The sequence below is a fragment of the Thunnus albacares genome, chromosome 24, assembly GCF_914725855.1.
Source record: "Thunnus albacares chromosome 24, fThuAlb1.1, whole genome shotgun sequence".
NCBI lineage: Eukaryota > Metazoa > Chordata > Actinopteri > Scombriformes > Scombridae > Thunnus > Thunnus albacares.
This window is the reverse complement of record NC_058129.1, coordinates 19904702-19924158: the sequence shown is the minus strand read 5'-3', so window position 1 is coordinate 19924158 and position 19457 is coordinate 19904702. Positions and strand designations below refer to the sequence as shown.

Genomic DNA, 19457 nt, shown 5'->3' with positions numbered 1-19457 from the left:
AACATCAAACCTGTCAAGAATTGTCTCTGCTCATATAATTTTTCAAACAAGTTTTTACTAAACAGTACAGAATTAATTTCCATGCAGATTTTTTTTCAACTGTTTTATTGGTTTTGTAATTAAGGACATGAAGAAAACAAGAATAGTTCAGTACACATACATAATAAAAATACACAAACACATACAATCAAAGAGATGCAGCAGCATGCTAAAAAATATGGTATAGCACACATATATGCCCAAAGGGGACACACACAGACAATGCATGGCTAGCCAGAATACATAATGAAATAATAATTATAACAGTGCTAATGATGATAATACTAAATTAAAAAGAGATGGCGAGGGAATAAGCAGAAACAAGTCTTTTCATGAAGACCATGGAAAAGAATTGGATAAAAATAAGTCTTTGCAAGAGAAGCTTTACAGGGGTTCCAGATCTTAGAGAAAATGTTGGATTTACCCTTAAGTGAGGACCATATCTTCTCTAAACCCAAAAACATCAGCAGATCTCTAACACAATGTCTGAATGGTGGAGTGTCAGTCGATTTCCAATTTAAAAGAATGACCCTTCTTGCAAGAAGCATAGCCAGGGCCACCACCCCACACTGAAGTCCAGACAGGGGCAAGTTTACTGGTAAAACTCCAAATAACATGATGCACAGAGATGGTTGAATATTTGTGTGGTATAGTTCAGGAAAGCATTTGAATAGCCTTTCCCAGAGTTTTTTCACTAAAGAGCAGGCTCAAACTAAAATGTACTGTACTGTACTGTTCACTTTCAAACTAAAATGATGTTTAACTAGAAGATGATATTTGCTTTTTAGCTGTGCAAATGAAGCAAAATGATTGTTAACATACAGTTGTGATGGCGAACCAAGGCCCAGAGTGTGCCAGGCAGCAAATCCACTATCAGGCTAAGCAGAGAGAGACTTTTAAGTCTGTGTGCCCGGTGAAGCAAATCTTAAGGGAGTGTCTTACAAGTTGATTTTTGCACACTTTGTTCCACAATCAGGGGAGAAAGGAGCACAAAAAAGAGGACAAGATGACTGGGTAATAAGATGCTTCCTCAATGTGGACCCATTCTGAAGATGAGTCAGGGTTATCAGGATGCATCCAGTATAAAAGAGCCCTAAAAGCCACAGCCCAGTTGCCATTTCAAACAATGTCTAAAAGAAATCTAATTTTGAGAAAAAGGATTTGGGAATAAAAAGGGGCAACCATTGGTTCTCTATATTTCTATGAAAAAGACCGGAATATTTCCTGGTTATCTTGATTCCAAGATAAGTAAACTGGTCATTGACCACCCTGAACTGGAAAGAGTTCCAGGAAATCTGAAGGGCAGCCTTGTTAACAGAATAATTTGCTTTTGCACAAATTCAACTTGTACCCTGATATCACACTGAACTTTTTAAAGATAAAGCGCATTTGTGGGATTAAGGAACCAGCTCTGGATAAAAGACCATAAGATCATCTGCATACAGCACCAACTTCTGTGCACAGCCATATCATGGGATCCCTTTAATATTCTGTTTTGAACAAAGAGAGATAGCAAGCTCGATCACTGTCGTGAATAGGAGGGTGGGAAGGGGGCAGCCATGCTTGGTACCTCTATGTAATGGGAAGGAAGTTCAAGAAGTGTTGTTGGTGTGTACAGTGACTGTGGGAGATAGATAAAGGATGTTTACCCATTTCATAAAGTTCGACTGAATCCAAAGCAACTGAATGCAAAAATGAAATAGTCCCACTTGATATGGTCAAAGGCTTTTTTGGCATCAAGTGAGATCACAACCTCTAGATCGTCCGCTTTTTCAGATGGGGGTGCGTAGAGAATGTTAAAGAATTGTCTAGTGTTAAAAAAAGAATGCCTGTTTAATAAACCTGGTTTCATCAGGGGAAATTATCAGTAGGAGGGAGGTTTCAAGACGTTTAGCTAAAATTTTAGCTGATATTTTATAATCCGAGTTTAGAAAGGAAGTTGGGTGGGAATCAATCAAGGGAATCTTCATCCTTTTTCAACTGCAGTGATATTGAGGCTTGATAAAGGCTGGTTGGTAATCTTTCGCATTCAAGTGACTCTGCTAATACCAATGACAGGATCAGGGTGAGGGCGTTGGAGAATGTCTTATAAAGTTCAATTGGTAGACCATCTGGTCCTGGGGCCTTACCATCATTAAGGGAAGAGATTGCAGATCCCTTATATCTCTGTCCAGTTCCTCCCAATTAGCCTGGTCAATACTGGGGATCTGCAAACTCTGAAAAATAGTGTCAAATAAATTTGGGTCCTGGGCTGATGCCGAGGAATAAATGGAGGAGCAGAACTCCTTGAAACTGTCGATAATCTCTCCCTGAATTACTGTTACCTCCCCTAAAGAGGTAGATGTGTAGCAGAACACAGAACATTAATTACTGTCAGATCCTGACCAATCCTTTTAATGAATTTACCGCTGCTGTGCAATGTGCATAAATGCACACATCACTCTTTCACTTAAAAGACGCACTTATCATTTCTGCTGCTGTGTGATGCTGCAGGTACAGTATTTATTAAAGTCAAAGAAAGGAATCTTCTGTGGGCAACACACAGAACATCAGTACTGATGTTTCTGCAACATCCCGGATTACATTCAGTGACACCTGAATGATATTAATTTGGACATTAACACGTTTCAGACCTGCCTGAGTCACATTAATAGCTGTAGCCTATTCAGTAGATTATGTTATAGATGTGAAATACTAGAGAAGTAAAAGAAACAAAATCCATGGATATTGGTTTGTGTCTCTGGGTGTATGCATCCCGGCTAATTAAAGACATGCAGTTTGAGGCATTATGGACCAATCTCTGTGCTGACATGTGGAGGAAAGCCTGAGGCACTGTAAAAAGTATTTTTTCTGTCTGTAATACATCCACTGCCTGTATGCGTCTTGTCATGTGCAGTACCATATTCCCCACATTTATAAACACATTTAATGTTTTTAACATTTAGATCACAATGATGAGGTAAAAACATGCTGCTGAATCATCCCTCAGCTGCTGACTTCCAGTCTGGCTGGATGCTCAACTTTCTGGAGCTCCCTGATTCAGTTAATCTTTTAGTTAGTTAGTTAGTGTGGAGACAGTTTGTTGTTGTATCTGACTGCACACAGCAGGACTCTCAGACTGTCTGACGTGAGTTGTTTTGTGTGTTTGCAGCCTGTCAGGATGTCTGATCACAGAGGAAGGCTGTGCTTCTCTGGCCTCAGCTGTGAGCTCCAACCCCTCCCATCTGAGAGAGCTTGATGTGAGCTACAATCATCCAGGAGCCTCAGGAGAGAAGCTGCTGTCTGCTGGACTGGAGGATCCACACTGGAGACTGAACATTCTCAGGTATGGAGAGACAATGTCTGTTAGAGAAGGAAGAGCTGGAAACATTTTCTCTGTCAGAGCTGATCACACATCTCAACTCAATCTTTGACTCTTTATTTCTAACTGAAGTTTCGTGTAAATGTTGAAAGTTCAACCTGATTAGATTCAATCAGGGTTTCAGAAGGATTGGGATACTGGATTCAGATTGGATAAAAGTCTATCAAAGTCCAACCCCACATTTGAACAGAATAATAATACAGTAGACTAGAGCGATGTAATGTCCATGTTTGCATGCTGACAGAGAACGTGCTGCTCTGACCCCCCTCCTCCTTTCAGGCTGCAACCTGCTGGAGTCCGATGGTTGACACCAGGTCTGAGAAAGTGTAAGTGTGTTTTTCATTTGATTAATTAAAACAAAGCAAACCTCAAACTGTGACATCACTCATTCACATCCTACTGAGGATGAAGATGATGTCATCAAACAGATGATAGATCAATAACTGCAGTTGCATTGTGTCTTCTTCTCTCCATCAGATTTCTGTCAACTCACACTGGATCCAAACACAGCAAACACAAAACTCAAATTGTCTGACAACAACAGGAAGATGACATATGTGGAGGAGGATCAGCCATATCCTGATCATCCAGACAGATTTGATGTATTTCCTCAGCTGCTGTGTAGAAATGATCTGACTGGTCGCTGTTACTGGGAGGTTGAGTGGACAGGAAGGGTTCATGTATCAGTGTCTTACAGAGGAATCAGCAGGAAAGGAGACAGTAATGACTGCAGATGTGGAAGGAATGATCAGTCATGGAGTCTGAACTGCTCTGATGATGGTTACTCTGTCTGGCACGATAATGGAGGAACAGTCATCCCCTCCTCCTCCTCCTCCTCCTCCTCTGTCACTAACAGAGTAGCAGTGTATGTGGACTGTCCTGCTGGCACACTGTCCTTCTTTAGAGTCTCCTCTGACACACTGATCCACCTCCAAACCTTCAACACCACATTCACTCAGCCTCTATGTCCTGGGTTTGGATTTAGGTCAGGCTGGTCTGGTTTGTTTGGTTCCTCATTGTCTCTGTGTTCTCTGTAGGAGGGAGAGTCTCCTCCTGTTAGAGAAACTTTCTCATGTTATTTAGTATAGATCAGGTGTTTATATATATATATATATATATATATATATATATATATATATATATATATATATATAAACAGTGCTGTGCAAAAGTTTTAGGCTCTAAAAGTAAAGTGAGAATGCTTACAAAAATATTGCTATAAATTGTTTTAATTTATCAATTAACTTCTTACAAAGTTGAGTAAACAGCAGAAACCTAAATGAAATCAATATTTGCTGTGAGCAGCTTTGCCTTGAAAACAGCAGCAGTTCTCCTTGGTTCACTTTAACTAATTTTTCATGGTAGCTTGCATGTAGGTTGTTGTAACCATCCTGGAGAAAGAATGTTCCTCTGTGGATTTATTATTTAGGCCATCTCAGGTGCATCTTCATGTAATCCCAGATTGACTCCATGATGTTGAGATCAGGGCTCAGTGGGGGCCATATCATACCATCTGTTGCAGGACTCATCATTCTTTTTGTTGCTGAAAATAGTTCTTCATGACCCTAGCTGTATGCTTGGGGTCATTGTCATGTCATCAATAAATTTGGGACAGATCAGACACCTCCCTGATGGTATTGCATAATGGATAAGAAACTTTTGCACAGTACTGTGTGTGTGTATATATATATATATATATATATATATGTATAATATAGCATACCTACATGTGTATGTAGTTACATCAATATGTTTGTTTAAAAAGTAAAATTTGCTTATATTTGAGAATTAGTGTGAACTGTTGCTGTGTGAATTGAACTCTGTTACCTGCCTTGTTGACATATTTTAGGCTACTGTTACCTTGGTTAAAGAGTGTGTTCTTTTTTATTGCTTTTATTGCTAATTCTTTTTATTATGTTCTTAAATTTGAATGGTAGTCAAGAGCAATCAGATCCTAATGGTCATTGATATATTTAAAGGGAGGAGAAGGGATGTTTCAAAATTCAGATTTTTTATTTATATAGTCCCAAATCACAACAAAAGTCATCTCAGGGCACTTTTCACATAGAGCAGGTCAAGACTGTACTCTTTAATTTACAGAGACTCAACAATTCCCACATGAGCAGCACTTGGCGACAGCAGTAAGGAAAAACTCCCCTTTAACGGGTAGAAACCTCAAGCAGAACCCGGCTCTTGGTGGGTGGCCATCTGCTTTGACCAGTTGGGTTGAGAGAGAGAAAGAAAGAGGGAAAGGGGAGGAGCTCTCAAGAAGACAATGAAAAATACAGACAAAAATGTAAAGAAAACTTTTTCAAAAGACCAAATGAAGGCATTAGGCAGAGAGCAACGATACAATTAAGAAGGTGTTAAAAATTTGCTTTGCTGCTGGTCCAACAGGTTACAAGATCCTGCAGGAAAAGCAGATTCCCCTACCAGGAAAAAGAAACCTGCAAAGAAGGATGCAGTGTGTTAAATTTGAGCCTGGTGTGTTACCAGAGGTATTTGATTTTCTAAAACTGAAGATTGATAGAAACAAAAAAGATCCATTGGAGTGAACAGAGATGATGTGACTCTCTCTTTAAACAGCTCTAATCCCCAGCTGTATTTTTTTTTTACTGCTACTACATAATGCAGTAAATGTATCATAATATCACTGTGAATATCAGTATTACTGTCAGTGCTGTATGTGGAGAGTTGTAGTTACTGACAGTGACCACTGGAGGGCAGTGATCATGAGAGTTTCTGGGAGTCACTTTAACAGTCTAATTACATCCAGATCAATATGAAGCATCAATGTTTGTATTGATGAAATCACTGCTGGTATCAGTGTGGTTAACAGAAGTCATTAGCACAATTCTAATAACAATATTTAAGTATTTTATCATTTAATCATTAATAATGTAATCAGTGTTCATTTAACTGACAGCATGCAGTTTATCTTTTCACCAGCAGAGGGCACCAAAGCTTCATCAATGAAGAGTAATACTCCACCTTTAATGCACATATTAGACACATTCTAACTGTACTGATCAATAATCAATCATTATTCCTCCAGTTATGATATGAAAGACAAAGCAGCTGTAAGTGAGTCACATGTGATAATAAGAAAGATAAAAATGTGTTGAGGCTCCTCAATGATCCTGTCGACAGCTCTGTCTCCACTTTAGCTGCAACATAAGTCCATTTAAAACTATTAACACATTCAATCCATCTAATCAATTCTTTAAGTTCAAGTCTAATATTCAACTTAATATTTCTGATCTTTTTAGATGTTCCTGTTGGAACAATCTGTATTCATGGCTGTGCTCTAAAAACTACATTTCAACTTTACAATATAGTCACATTGTTTTTGGAATATTGATGTAAAAAGGTTGAATATCTTGTAAACAATCTCATTTTGTTAACATGATTTTTTACATACATGCAGATTTTATAAATAAGCATTAAAACATGAACTGACCTTCTCTCTAAAATCTTATTGGTCCACAGTTTATCAGTCTGATGACATTCTGCAAGACTTTATGTAAAGGACTAGCTATTTATTGATGTCTTTCATTTCATTCAGCTTATTCCCTTCATATTAAAATAATCAATTGAATGACCTGATGTGACCCTCCAGGACACGTAGTGTTGCGGCTGACATTCACTTTCATATCCTCTAACATGATGGCGCAGATTATTTTCTCCATCTGAAGGTAATGTAACCGACAGTTTCAGTGTTTGACTCTTTAATGGCTGTTTGTTCATGTTGTTAGTGCTAACTGCTGTTAGCTTAGCTCCTCTAGAAACAGCAGAAATCTGCCGTTTGGTTGTTCAGAACTGTGATAACAATCAACTCAAGACGAACAGCGTGCTGCGTTTATCCGCCATTATTTAAACCGTTTCCATCCCATCTTAGTGTCGGCGGTTCAGTGTTCAAACCGTCACATAGCAGTAAAATTACGGCAGAGTTACTTCATACGCAGTCGTTGAAAACACAGTCAGTTGAGTGCTGTTCTTACTGATGACTGACAGCAGGTTTTCCTGCCTGAATCAGCCTGTGGAAGAGGCGGAGATGAGCCGCTGCTCTCCCCGCTGTCTGAGACACTAAATGCGGCTCCGCTCGGCCGGACAGCCGCTGGAGAACAGCTTTCACTTTCTGTGTGTACAGGTGAATATAGAGCTGTTTCTATTTCTACTACAGGACTGATGTGGAGACGGGGGTGGGGCTTCGCTTATTTCATCCAACATGAGCTAGTGTTGCTTCTTTATGGAAATGTGTCATTAAATGTGTTTGGAAGCTCTTTATTGAGACTCGCTCCTTTAGTTTGAAACTCTTAACTAGTTTTTTGGAAGGATCCATCTGCTTTTGTAACTTATAGTGTAACTTATAGTACATTCACCCCAGTACTGTACTTAAGTACAATCTTTAAGTACTTACACTTCCTTCCACTACATTACAGAGGGAGATATTTGACTTTTTACTCCACTATTACTAATATGTGAGGGTTTTGAACTGAATCTGAACTGAGATTCAGTTCAATCCGTCACACACACACACACACACACACACACACACACACACACACACACACACACACACACACACACACACACACTGATGAAGGACAAGAAGCTGCGTCAGTTAAATGAATTTGATGAAAATGCAGCTTTAACTGAAGCACAAAGCTTCTTTTCTACACAGACCTGCTCAAGACTCAACAGAGCTGCAGAGTGATGAAGTTCATGAGAAAAAGTTCAGTAAGTGGTGTTTTATTTCTCTACATTAAAGGGACATGGTTTTCTCTAGTTTGTGGAATATTATGATGAAACTTCCTCTCAAATTCAGTCAGAGTGAGTCAGTTATTGCTTCATATATCTTTGTAATTAGAGTTCATCTGTAACTACTGAGTTTCTCTCTGTTCACATGTACCATCACCACATTAAAACACTGTCGGCTTTATGTACAATTTGATCAACATTAAACTACTCAATTAAAAAAGGCTATAAAATAGTTTCACTTTACACCAAATGACATTTTATCTGTGTTGTTAAATGTCTGACAGCAGTTAAGATCTAACATCTGCTGCTGTTTAACAAGTTTGTATTTACTGTAAAAGAAGTCATATCAAATTAAATGTGCCCTGATTCTAATCATTTAATACATTTGTGTTCGTGCGTCATGTGCACTACTAATGTGACAACAACATCAAAGAGAACTAATAGATAACTGAAACTATTGACATGTTGTTTATTGGTGTGGAATTGACTGAATATGAATGAAATTCAGTCAGTGTGAGTCAGTGAATGTAAATCCTCCTCCATGCATCATGTGTGCTGCTCTTCACTTCACTGCAGCTTCATGATGCCATCTAGTGGACTAATAGTAGAAGTATAGCAGCTGATGGCAGCTTTCTCTGCGTCACACTGCTGTCTGGCTGCATTCACACTGATATATAACAGAAAATAACAGCCGATCACAGGAGGAGCAGCTGATATTTAGGGTTTGACAGGAGAAATGACGTAAAGGATGATTTGTGTTTCCTCTCCAGATGAAGGTAGAAAGTGTGTGTGACTGATGTGGATGTGACTTCAGCAGCATGGATCAGTGTGAGAACAGAGAGGAGGGAGTCCCTCCCTCTAAACGCTCTCTGTGTGGGGAACATGACAGCCAGACCAAACCTCAGAGGTGAGATGAGGATCTCTAACTGTCCATCACTGTTCTCCACCATCATTATTCAGACTCAAGGCTCTGTGTGTGTTGTGTTGAAGAACAAGGAGGCAGCACAGACCAGACTCTGCTGGACCTGAACCTGAACCTGAACCTGAACCTGAACCTGAACCCAGCTGTGTGTCCTTCAAGAGTGATAAATCGATGCATCCACCGTTAGCCTTCAAAAATCAACATTCTTCACAGAAAGAGTAAGTGTATATCGGGGTCTTGCTCTTCAGATGTGGTTTAACTAATCCAGGCTAACATGCTAACATGCTGCTATCAGGCTAAAACAATCCTGTTAACTCGGAACCAGATAATTTGGTTTTTGAAGGCAGTTTAAGGATTGATTATTGATCCTGGATGAAATTATCTTGAATAATGAAGGCAGAATGAGCAGAGAGTTGAAACAATGATCAGCATTCATATAACTGGCTGAGTGCTGATCATGTGACTGCTGTTAAAGAAGGCAGGTATTTTGGGAACCCTCCCAGCATGCACTGGGGCAACAGACTCATGGACTTAAGTCTGATTTTCTGTGTTACTGCTGTTATTTCATTACATTGAGATCCACAATGTTTCTACTGTTTGCACACTTTCACCACACACAACCATCAGTCTTATTGCATTAACAGCTTTCAGCAAAGTGAGTTTTGCATCATTTAAAGGGGACCTATTATGCTTTCCCTCAGTCATAGGTATGGGGGTAGTGACGCCAAGCCATGACTGGAGTCAAGCTGGCATGCTGTGTGTTCTTTTTCATTACACAGAAGAGCAAAGTAAAAATAAGTAGTTTACCTGTTGGAGGTGTGCTGGTTGTCTGCAGCTCTTCATCAAACATCATCATCACTGTGGCTATTACTGCTTGTACTCTTCCTCCCTGCATTATTTCTAACTCATCTGCTCAACAAAGAGCTCCAAATATCTCTATATGTTTTTGTGTCGACCGGTTTTTAGCACCGCTAAGGAAGCTCTGCTAATCCGGTGAGGAACACATTTTATTTTCTGTAAATTCTTAAGTTAAGTGAGAAATGTTCTTCCTGAAGCCGACCAATCAGAACAGAGTGGGCTCATCCTTAGTTACAGAAGCTAATACTGCCTGTTAGAGGCAGAGGCTGAACTGAGGGGCTGCATAAAGGGCCAGTATAAGATAAATAAGAAGTTTTTTGAACTGTGAATCATAAAAAGCTACTCTGGTGGAGTCCTAAAATAGAATATATAGTGCTGGAAATTAGCATAATCAATCCCCTTTAATAAGTTTTACTGTTCAAATGTCAGATTAAATGTCACATGTTCTTCTTTGATGGTTCTTTAACAGTCAAAATCTTTAAGGTGAGTCTTTCTGCTCAGAGTCCCAAACTTAATTTAAATTTCATTTTTAGTGCACAAACGTTAATTCAGTTGTATATTATATCATGTATGAGTATCGGTAACTCTTCTTTCTAAAAATTAAATTGAGATAATTACGACATTAAATCATAATGATTTGTAAATAACCTGCATATTCTTATCTAAAACAATAATTATATCAACATTCTTTCGTTATGAGTCTGAGAAAGTGAGTTCATGTTTGGTGTTCAGAGTACATTGGTCCTGATCAGCTAACTGTTAATAAGATGAACCATAGCAGGTTGGGTTTAAAGACTTGTTCCTATGACAACAGTTCATTTTAAATTGGAGACAGTTCAAATTTAAAGAATTCACCTTAGTTCTATTGATTCATGATCATTTATAATTCAATTCAATTTTATTTATATAGCGCCAAATCACAACAAAAGTCATCTCAGGGCACTTTTCACATAGAGCAGGTCTAGACCAACTCTTTAATTTACAGAGACTCAACAGTTCCCCCATGAGCAAGCATTTGGCGACAGCGGTAAGTAAAAACTCCCCTTAAATGGGAAGAAACCTCAAGCAGAACCCGGCTGAGCTGAGATTTAAGGAGTTCATACATCTGTGTCTCCAGTTGAGCGTCTGCTTCGTCCCTCCAGGTGCTGCACACTGCACTGAATATAGCTTTACTCATACAGTTAATTATGTTTAAGTTAAACAGTGAATTCATAAAAAACTACATGGATCCTACTGAGTTGTGTACAGTAGGTGTATTAAATCACTGACAGAGTCTCAGTGTGTTCTGAATGCTGAGCAGAATTCATCTTGTGTTTCTATCAGGAGGAAGCTGGACAAACCTGAACCCAGCTGTGTGTCCTTCAGAAGTGATGAATCGATACATTTACCATTACTCTTCAAAAATCAACATTCTTCACAGAAAGAGTAAGTGAAGATCAGGGTACTGGTTGTATCGGGAGATGACCAGTCTGACACAACCACACACTGGCTGTCTTCAAAAATCAACATTCTTCACAGAAAGAGTAAGTGAAGATCAGGGTACTGGTTGTATCGGGAGATGACCAGTCTGACACAACCACACACTGGCTGTAGCTACCTTGCTCCAGGGCACTTCAGCAGTGTACAGTAAGGGAGGGGGCGCTTCATGGAGAGTTGGTGAGAGCTGTTTGGACTAAAACAAACTGACCGATGAAGCAAAACAATGAGCTGAAAACTACAACTGAGCAACAGACTGAGCTGTTGATTCTCAGTGGGATCAGCAGGACCAGTAAAGCTTTACCACTACAGGGAGTCATCTGATTCTCTGTTCACATCCAAATATCACTTGATGGACCTTTAGCTTGTGTTTGTCTCTGTGTGGACAGACATAATGTGAGTTCATTCTTCATGATTCCTCCACAGAGTGGACCAGGAGAGCTCAGAGGTTCCCAGTGGTCAGTCTGCCCAGCAGCATCAAACACACCTGGACTCCATATTTATGGTTTGTACATGTACAACAACTACTTTTATATCTATTCTGTTCACAAAGATCATAGTGCTGCACTTTGTAGACCAGTGGATTGTCAGTCTGTCCAACACGGATCTGATGTTTGCTTCATGATTTTAGTTTGATTGTGTCATTCATATAGTATTCTGTTCCAGCTGCTGGAGGAGAACATCGTCACTTTTGTGAAGAACGAGCTGAAGAAGATGCAGAGGGTTCTGAGTTCAGATTACCCAGAATGCTTGGAGAGTCAGAGAGAGGATGGGGAGGTGTTGGATGGTGAGGAGGAAGAGCAGAGGAGGAGCAGCAGAGAGGCATTTCTGAAGATCACACTGCACTTCCTGAGGAGAATGAAGCAGGAGGAGCTGGCTGACCGTCTGCAGAACAGTAAGACGATTTCTATAAAGATTTAACATGCTTGGTAAATGAGACATTTACTGATGTCTCAAGGGATGGAGGAAATTATGTTCATATATACATTCTTTAGGGGAATCAGATTTTCTTCACTAATTAATAAATTATCTTATATCTTGTGTGTTCATTCAGGAAGTCCTGCAGGCTGTCAGTCTAAACTCAAGTCTAACCTGAAGAAGAAGTTCCAGTGTGTGTTTGAGGGGATTGCTAAAGCAGGAAACCCAACCCTTCTGAATCAGATATACACAGAGCTGTACATCACAGAGGGAGGGACTGCAGAGGTCAATGACGAACATGAGGTCAGACAGATTGAAACGGCATCCAGGAAACCAGTCAGACCGGAAACAACCATTAGACAAGAAGACATCTTTAAAGCCTCACCTGGAAGAGATGGACCAATCAGAACAGTGATGACAAAGGGAGTTGCTGGCATTGGGAAAACAGTCTTAACACAGAAGTTCACTCTGGACTGGGCTGAAGACAAAGCCAACCAGGACATACAGTTCACATTTCCATTTACTTTCAGAGAGCTGAATATGCTGAACGAGAAAAAGTACAGTTTGGTGGAACTTGTCCATCACTTCTTTACTGAAACCAAAGAAGCAGGAATCTGCAGGTTTGAAGAGTTCCAGGTTGTGTTTATCTTTGACGGTCTGGATGAGTGTCGACTTCCTTTGGACTTCCACAACAATGAGATCCTGACTGATGTTTCAGAGTCCACCTCAGTGGATGTGCTGCTGACAAACCTCATCAGGGGGAAACTCCTTCCCTCTGCTCACCTCTGGATAACCACACGACCTGCAGCAGCCAATCAGATCCCTCCTGAGTGTGTTGGCATGGTGACAGAGGTCAGAGGGTTCACTGACCCACAGAAGGAGGAGTACTTCAGGAAGAGATTCAGTGATAAGAAGCAGGCTAGCAGAATCATCTCACACATCGAGACATCACGAAGCCTCCACATCATGTGCCACATGCCAGTCTTCTGCTGGATCACTGCTACAGTTCTGGAGGATGTGTTGAAAAGAAGAGAGGAAAGAGAGCTGCCCACGACCCTGACTGAGATGTACATCCACTTCCTGGTGCTTCAGTCCAAACTGAAGAATGTAAAGTATGATGGAGGAGCTGAGACAGATCCACACTGGAATCCAGAGAGCAGGAAGATGATTGAGTCTCTGGGAAAACTGGCTTTTGAGCATCTGCAGAAAGGCAACCTGATCTTCTATGAATCAGACCTGACAGAGTGTGGCATTGATATCAGAGCAGCCTCAGTGTACTCAGGAGTGTTCACACAGGTTTTTAAAGAGGAGAGAGGGCTGTACCAGGACAAGGTGTTCTGTTTTGTCCATCTGAGTGTTCAGGAGTTTCTGGCTGCTCTTCATGTCCATCTGACATTCATTAACTCTGGAGTCAGTCCGCTGGCAGAAGAACAAAGAACATCCAAAAAGTCTGAAACTAAACTAAAATCTGCAGAAACACATCTCTACCAAAGTTCTGTGGATGAGGCCTTACAGAGTCCAAATGGACATCTGGACTTGTTCCTCCGCTTCCTCCTCGGTCTTTCACTGCAGACCAATCAGACTCTCCTACAAGGCCTGCTGACACAGACAGGAAGTTGCTCGCTGGCCAATCAGGAAACAGTCGAGTACATCAAGAAGAAGATCAATAAGAATCTGTCTGCAGAGAGAAGCATCAATCTGTTCCACTGTCTGAATGAACTGAAGGATCCTTCTCTAATGGAGGAGATCCAACAGTACTTGAGATCAGGAAGTCTCTCCACAGATAAACTGTCTCCTGCTCAGTGGTCAGCTCTGGTCTTCATCTTGCTGTCATCAGAAAAAGATCTGGACATGTTTGACCTGAGGAAATACTCTGCTTCAGAGGAGGCTCTTCTGAGGCTGCTGCCAGTGGTCAAAGCCTCCAATAAAGCTCTGTAAGTACACAGATAGTTGGATTTTTCATTATTATTTAAATACTCTGCTATCTTTTTAACAGGGCAGAAAAATGAATAACCCCTTACTTGGTTTTCTTCTATATATTTCCTCTTCAGACTGAATGGCTGTAACCTCTCAGAGAGAAGCTGTGCAGCTCTGTCTTCAGTTCTCAGCTCCCAGTCCTGTAGTCTGAGAGAGCTAGATCTGAGTAACAACAACCTGCAGAATTCAGGAGTGAAGCTGCTGTCTGCTGGACTGGAGAGCCCACACTGCACACTGGAAACACTCAGGTCAGAATTCTTCAACCTGTTCAACAGATGAACATTTAAAATTTGAATGATATTAGAGGCAGGTTTGTCTTTGCTAATATGATTCGTCAAACCAGTTTTTACTTAACTTCAGCAGTAGAGAATTACTTTCCCTTCAGATTTTTTTATAAGGTCCCGAGCACGAAAGTACCAGGGGCCCAACGATACCTGGCACCTCTTAGATCCATACCCTAAGGCAAAGTGAAGCCATTTGCAGGCATTGTACTTTGACAAACTCCTCCTGGAATTTCACTTAAGCAACTTCATATTAGGTAGCTCACATCCTTTGCAATGCTAAATTGGGAAGCTTTTGAGTTTTCGTGGAACACCCTTGGTGTGGCGTGCCAGTCCATTTTGCACAAAACATAAAACAGGCAGTTGTTGTAACTCAACTTTACATTGCCCAATCTGTCCCAAATATCACATGCTTGATAAGAGCCCAGGTCTGAACACATCTACATGTAAATATTGAGTCATTATCATAGCGCCACCTACTGATAACAGGAAGTCAGCCTTATGTGACAAACATCCCATTTACATGAAATTTACATGGTCTGGTCCACACATTATATACAGCAACTTGACATATAATTAGTGGATGTTCTCTAGTGCCACATAAGGAAACAGGAAGTGATATTTAACTCCTTCATGCAACATCAAATATTCATGCAAATGCATATGCATGTCAGGTGACCTCCACTAAACATAGCATTACCATGGTTGCCGCTCCATCACTGCTTGCAGCTTTAATTGTTTTCTTTTGTTTTTGTTTTTGTTCTTGAATCTTTAAATACCACAGATGATTTTACAGATTTCTTCGAAATGTGTCTGAAAACCGTTGGACTTGGACAGCCAAGTATTTACAGGGGGTTCCTTGAGCACCAGTTGCAGACTAAAGAGCAGACTAGTGGCCTCTATCAACTGGATACTTTGCTTAACTACTGTGAAGTTACATGTTATGGCAGGAGGCTCCTTGATTTTGTGTAGTTTAACTTCAACATACTAGACCTGAAAAATGCACACGGCACTCTGCTAAAAGTACATCTGTGTTCTTCCTTTTGGCAAAAGCTTCACTCATCATAAACGCATTTGAATGTTTTTAACATTTAGATCACAATGACAAGGTCAAAACTTGCTGCTGAATCATCCCTCTGGCTGGATGCTCAACTCTCTGGAGCTCCCTGATTCAGTTCGCCTTTTGGTTAGTTAGTTTGGAGACAGTTTGTTGTTGTATCTGACAGCACACAACAGTACTCATAGACTGTCTGACGTGTGTTGTTTTGTGTTTTTGCAGCCTGTCAGGATGTCTGATCACAGAGGAGGGCTGTGCTTCTCTGGCCTCAGCTCTGAGCTCCAACCCCTCCCATCTGAGAGAGCTTGATGTGAGCTGCAATCATCCAGGAGCCTCAGGAGAGAAGCTGCTGTCTGCTGGAGTGGAGGATCCACACTGGAGACTGGACACTCTCAGGTATGGAGAGACAATGTCTGATAGAGGAGGAAGAGCTGGAAACATTTTCTCTGTTTCTCTGTTTTTGTTATTTCTAACTGAAGTTTCCTGTAAATGTTGAAAGTTAAACCTGATTAGATTCAATCTGAGTTTCAGAAAGATTGGGATACTGGATTCAGATTAGATAAAAGTCTATCAAAGCCCAACCCCACATTTGAACAGAATAATAAAACAGTAGACTAGAGCGATGTAATGTCCATGTTTGCATGCTGAAAGAGAACGTGCTGCTCTGACCCCCCTCCTCCTTTCAGGCTGCAGCCTGCCGGAGTCCAATGGTTGACACCAGGTCTGAGAAAGTGTAAGTGTGTTTTTCATTTCATTCATCAAAACAAAGCAAACTTCAAACTGTGACATCACTCATTCACATCCTACTGAGGATGAAGATGATGTCATCATCAAACAGATGATAGATCAATAACTGCAGCTGTATTGTGTCTCGTTCTCTCCATCAGATTTCTGTGACCTCACACTGGATCCAAACACAGCAAACACAAAACTCAAACTGTCTGACAACAACAGGAAGGTGACATATGTGAGGGATGATCAGTCATATCCTGATCATCCAGACAGATTTGATGACTGGCCTCAGCTGCTGTGTAGAGATGATCTGACTGGTCGCTGTTACTGGGAGGTCGAGTGGGAAGGAAAGGTAGATATATCAGTGAGTTACAGAGGAATCAGCAGGAGAGGAGACAGTTACGACTGCAGGTTTGGAAGGAATGATCAGTCCTGGAGTCTGGAGTGCTCTGGTGATGATTACTGTGCCTGGCACAATAACAGAGGAAAAGTCATCCTTCACTCCTTCTCCTCCTCTGTCTCTAATAGAGTAGCAGTGTATGTGGACTGTCCTGCTGGCACTCTGTCCTTCTACAGAGTCTCCTCTGACACACTGATCCACCTCCACACCTTCAACACTGCATTCACTGACCTTCTGTATCCTGGTTTTGGGTTCTGGTCAAGTTGGTCTGGTTCAGTGTTTCTGTGTTCCCTGTAGGAGGGAGAGTATCTTCCTGTTAGAGAAACTTTCTCATGTTATTTAGTACCAACCTGATCTCTCACTGCTTGTAAATGCAGTGTCTAAACCCAGCATGGTTTCCACATGATTGACAATGGGTCAGTCACATATATACATATATGTATTGTTGAATAGTCTATACATACACATATACTGTATATAACAGTATGTAATATCAAGTTTTTTTATCAGCAGAAATAAGAAATGAAAACTAAATCTCATTAGATAAACACCATGTAACCACAATGTCCAATAATGGATAATATAATGATAAATATAAAGCTTATAGTTAGGGCCAGCCAGGCTCGCCTTGGATCAGCCCTTAATTATGCTGCTATAGGCCTATAATGCACTGAGTTCCTCTCTTCTCCTCCTCCTCTCCATCTATACGCATTCATGTACCATGACTGCATGTTACTAACTTGGCTTCTTCCCTGGAGTTTTTTGTGCTTTCTCGTCTTCTGGATCTGAGCTGCGGTCCTGTTGGTATTGGGCCCTGAAGTCTTCTCCGGCTATTACTATTATTATTATTACTTGTCATATCTCAATATTTATTATTGTTGTAGTTGCTGTTGTTGTTGTGCTTTTCTGTATCTCTCTCCCCCCTCTCCCTCTTTCTTTCTCTCTCTCATCCCAACTGGTCAAAGCAGATGGCCGCCCACCAAGAGCCGGGTTCTGCTTGAGGTTTCTACCCGTTAAAGGGGAGTTTTTCCTTACTGCTGTCGCCAAGTGCTGCTCATGGGGGAATTGTTGGGTCTCTGTAAATTAAAGAGTACGGTCTTGACCTGCTCTATGTGAAAAGTGCCCTGAGATGACTTTTGTTGTGATTTGGCGCTATATAAATAAAATTTAATTGATTTTAATTGAATTATTATTATATCAAACTGATCATATCAATATTGTTACATTGTATTTTAGCATTGTTTTGAATTTCTGAACTGTACCACACATGGTTGCTGTCTTTCTGTGAATAAAGTGTTTATGTTTTACTTATCATTATTATTTCTTATTTATATTGATCCTGTTAATACGCATATTGATCCAGACAGAAATTATCAAAACAAAGTTCTTACAGACACTATGTGCAGGATTAGAATGTTTGTTGACTTTGGCTCACTCTGGTGGGAGGATGAAAAACGACAGTGAGCTAACAGCCTTCATTTGTTGGAAATATTGTTGAAATGCAGAGTAGCGGCTTCTGGCACAACTTCACCCACTTCCAAGGTGCACGAAGAAAGGAAAGAGGTCTAAAGAGGTCAAAATTCCAGTAACACTAGTAGTATATAGAACAACTTCATTGTGAGACCAATGTGATTCGGCTTGTGGCCTTCAGGGATGACTCTGGTGAAGGCAAAATGCGTTGGTCTAACAGTAAAGTTAATAAAGTAGCATAATTTTCTGTCACCCTCTCCCCACTTAGGCTCATGATGCTATCCATGGTGCTGACACAATGATCAGGACAGGTCACCGCACAAAGCAGAGCTGACCAAGATATGCTCATTTTAGGACTTTTATCCGTTCACTTTTTTTCTTTTAAACCATCGCCTTGTGTTGATTCTTTTATGTAAGAGACACAGATAAGGAAAAGTAGGCACTTAATGAGAAACTTGGGCTTGACAATACCCTAATCATTAGCTACATTTTCTAGGTTTCACTGCCTTCAGGGGGAGATGCAGAACCCTGAAAGAGTCTGCACTGTAATAGCAGTGTGCACTGTCCTCCACAACATCTGTGTCACCAAGAGGATCCCCCTCCCCAGGCAACACCATCAGTCGATGCAGAAGAAGACGTGCACCCTGTGGTCTCAACAGTGCACGAGGATGTCGTGGACGACTAGTCTGTACACACACTGTTAACACCTTATAAATTCAGACAGATCTCTTACTGTTTCAAAACATCATAATCAGCTCCTTATTGTTGAACTATTATATATAGTTATTATATAGTTAATATTATTATCATGTTGATTTAATCAAAACACATAGGACTGCTTCTCTTAAAAAAAAAAAGCAGAGAGAGGAAGGCCTATCTAGTCGTTGGATCAACTGTATTTTTAATATTAGCTTTTGTTTTTCCAGCTCCAGCTTTTCCTGCTCCGCCTGTAATTTTTTTGTTTCAGTCTCCACTCTGAGGATTTCCTTCTCGAGTAGCATCTGCTGAAGATCATGTTGTCTCCTGTGTTTCGTGGTGGTGCTCTGCTGCTGCCGTGACAGATTTGTCTAGTCTGGAATCAAATCGCAAATTTATTAAATCTGGCCTATAAGGTTATGTGACAAGACTAATATTATTACACTCTAATTATAGGTTGTGAGAGTGATCCTTGAGGCTCAGTGAAGGGGTTACTTTGAGGTTGTGGG

General features: G+C 40.6%; 2 protein-coding genes and 1 long non-coding RNA gene across 3 annotated transcripts in view; all 3 read left to right on the top strand.

Moving 5' to 3' along the window:
* LOC122976060 (NLR family CARD domain-containing protein 3-like) overlaps window positions 1-4553 on the top strand; it is a 395924-nt gene extending 391371 nt beyond the window's left edge. The window contains exons 10-12 of the mRNA XM_044344327.1: window positions 3191-3364; window positions 3680-3726; window positions 3878-4553. Coding sequence (XP_044200262.1) covers window positions 3191-3364; window positions 3680-3726; window positions 3878-4437 — 781 coding nt within the window. The 3' untranslated portion in view covers window positions 4438-4553. The remainder of the gene's footprint in view (window positions 1-3190; window positions 3365-3679; window positions 3727-3877) is intronic.
* A 2550-nt stretch (window positions 4554-7103) lies between these two features.
* LOC122976143 lies at window positions 7104-9067 on the top strand. Its single transcript, XR_006400828.1, has 3 exons — window positions 7104-7550; window positions 8085-8140; window positions 8932-9067. It is a non-coding gene; the product is annotated as an uncharacterized LOC122976143 (long non-coding RNA).
* Window positions 9068-9156: 89 nt separating this feature from the next.
* LOC122976061 (protein NLRC3-like) lies at window positions 9157-17452 on the top strand. Its single transcript, XM_044344328.1, has 9 exons — window positions 9157-9301; window positions 11265-11366; window positions 11844-11922; window positions 12084-12312; window positions 12472-14269; window positions 14387-14560; window positions 15873-16046; window positions 16337-16383; window positions 16538-17452. The coding sequence occupies exons 1-9, from the start codon at window positions 9255-9257 to the stop codon at window positions 17077-17079; spliced, it is 3192 nt and encodes a 1063-aa protein (XP_044200263.1). The 5' UTR covers window positions 9157-9254; the 3' UTR covers window positions 17080-17452.
* The last annotated feature ends 2005 nt before the right edge of the window (window positions 17453-19457 follow it).

Bases quoted from the DNA above. Each gene is read 5' to 3' on its own strand.
- LOC122976061 (XM_044344328.1), top strand. From the start codon at position 9,255: ATGCATCCACCGTTAGCCTTCAAAAATCAACATTCTTCACAGAAAGA. The intron at 12,313-12,471 runs GTAAGACGATTT...GTGTTCATTCAG, and splicing joins GGCTGACCGTCTGCAGAACA to GAAGTCCTGCAGGCTGTCAG. The intron at 14,270-14,386 runs GTAAGTACACAG...TTTCCTCTTCAG, and splicing joins AAAGCCTCCAATAAAGCTCT to ACTGAATGGCTGTAACCTCT.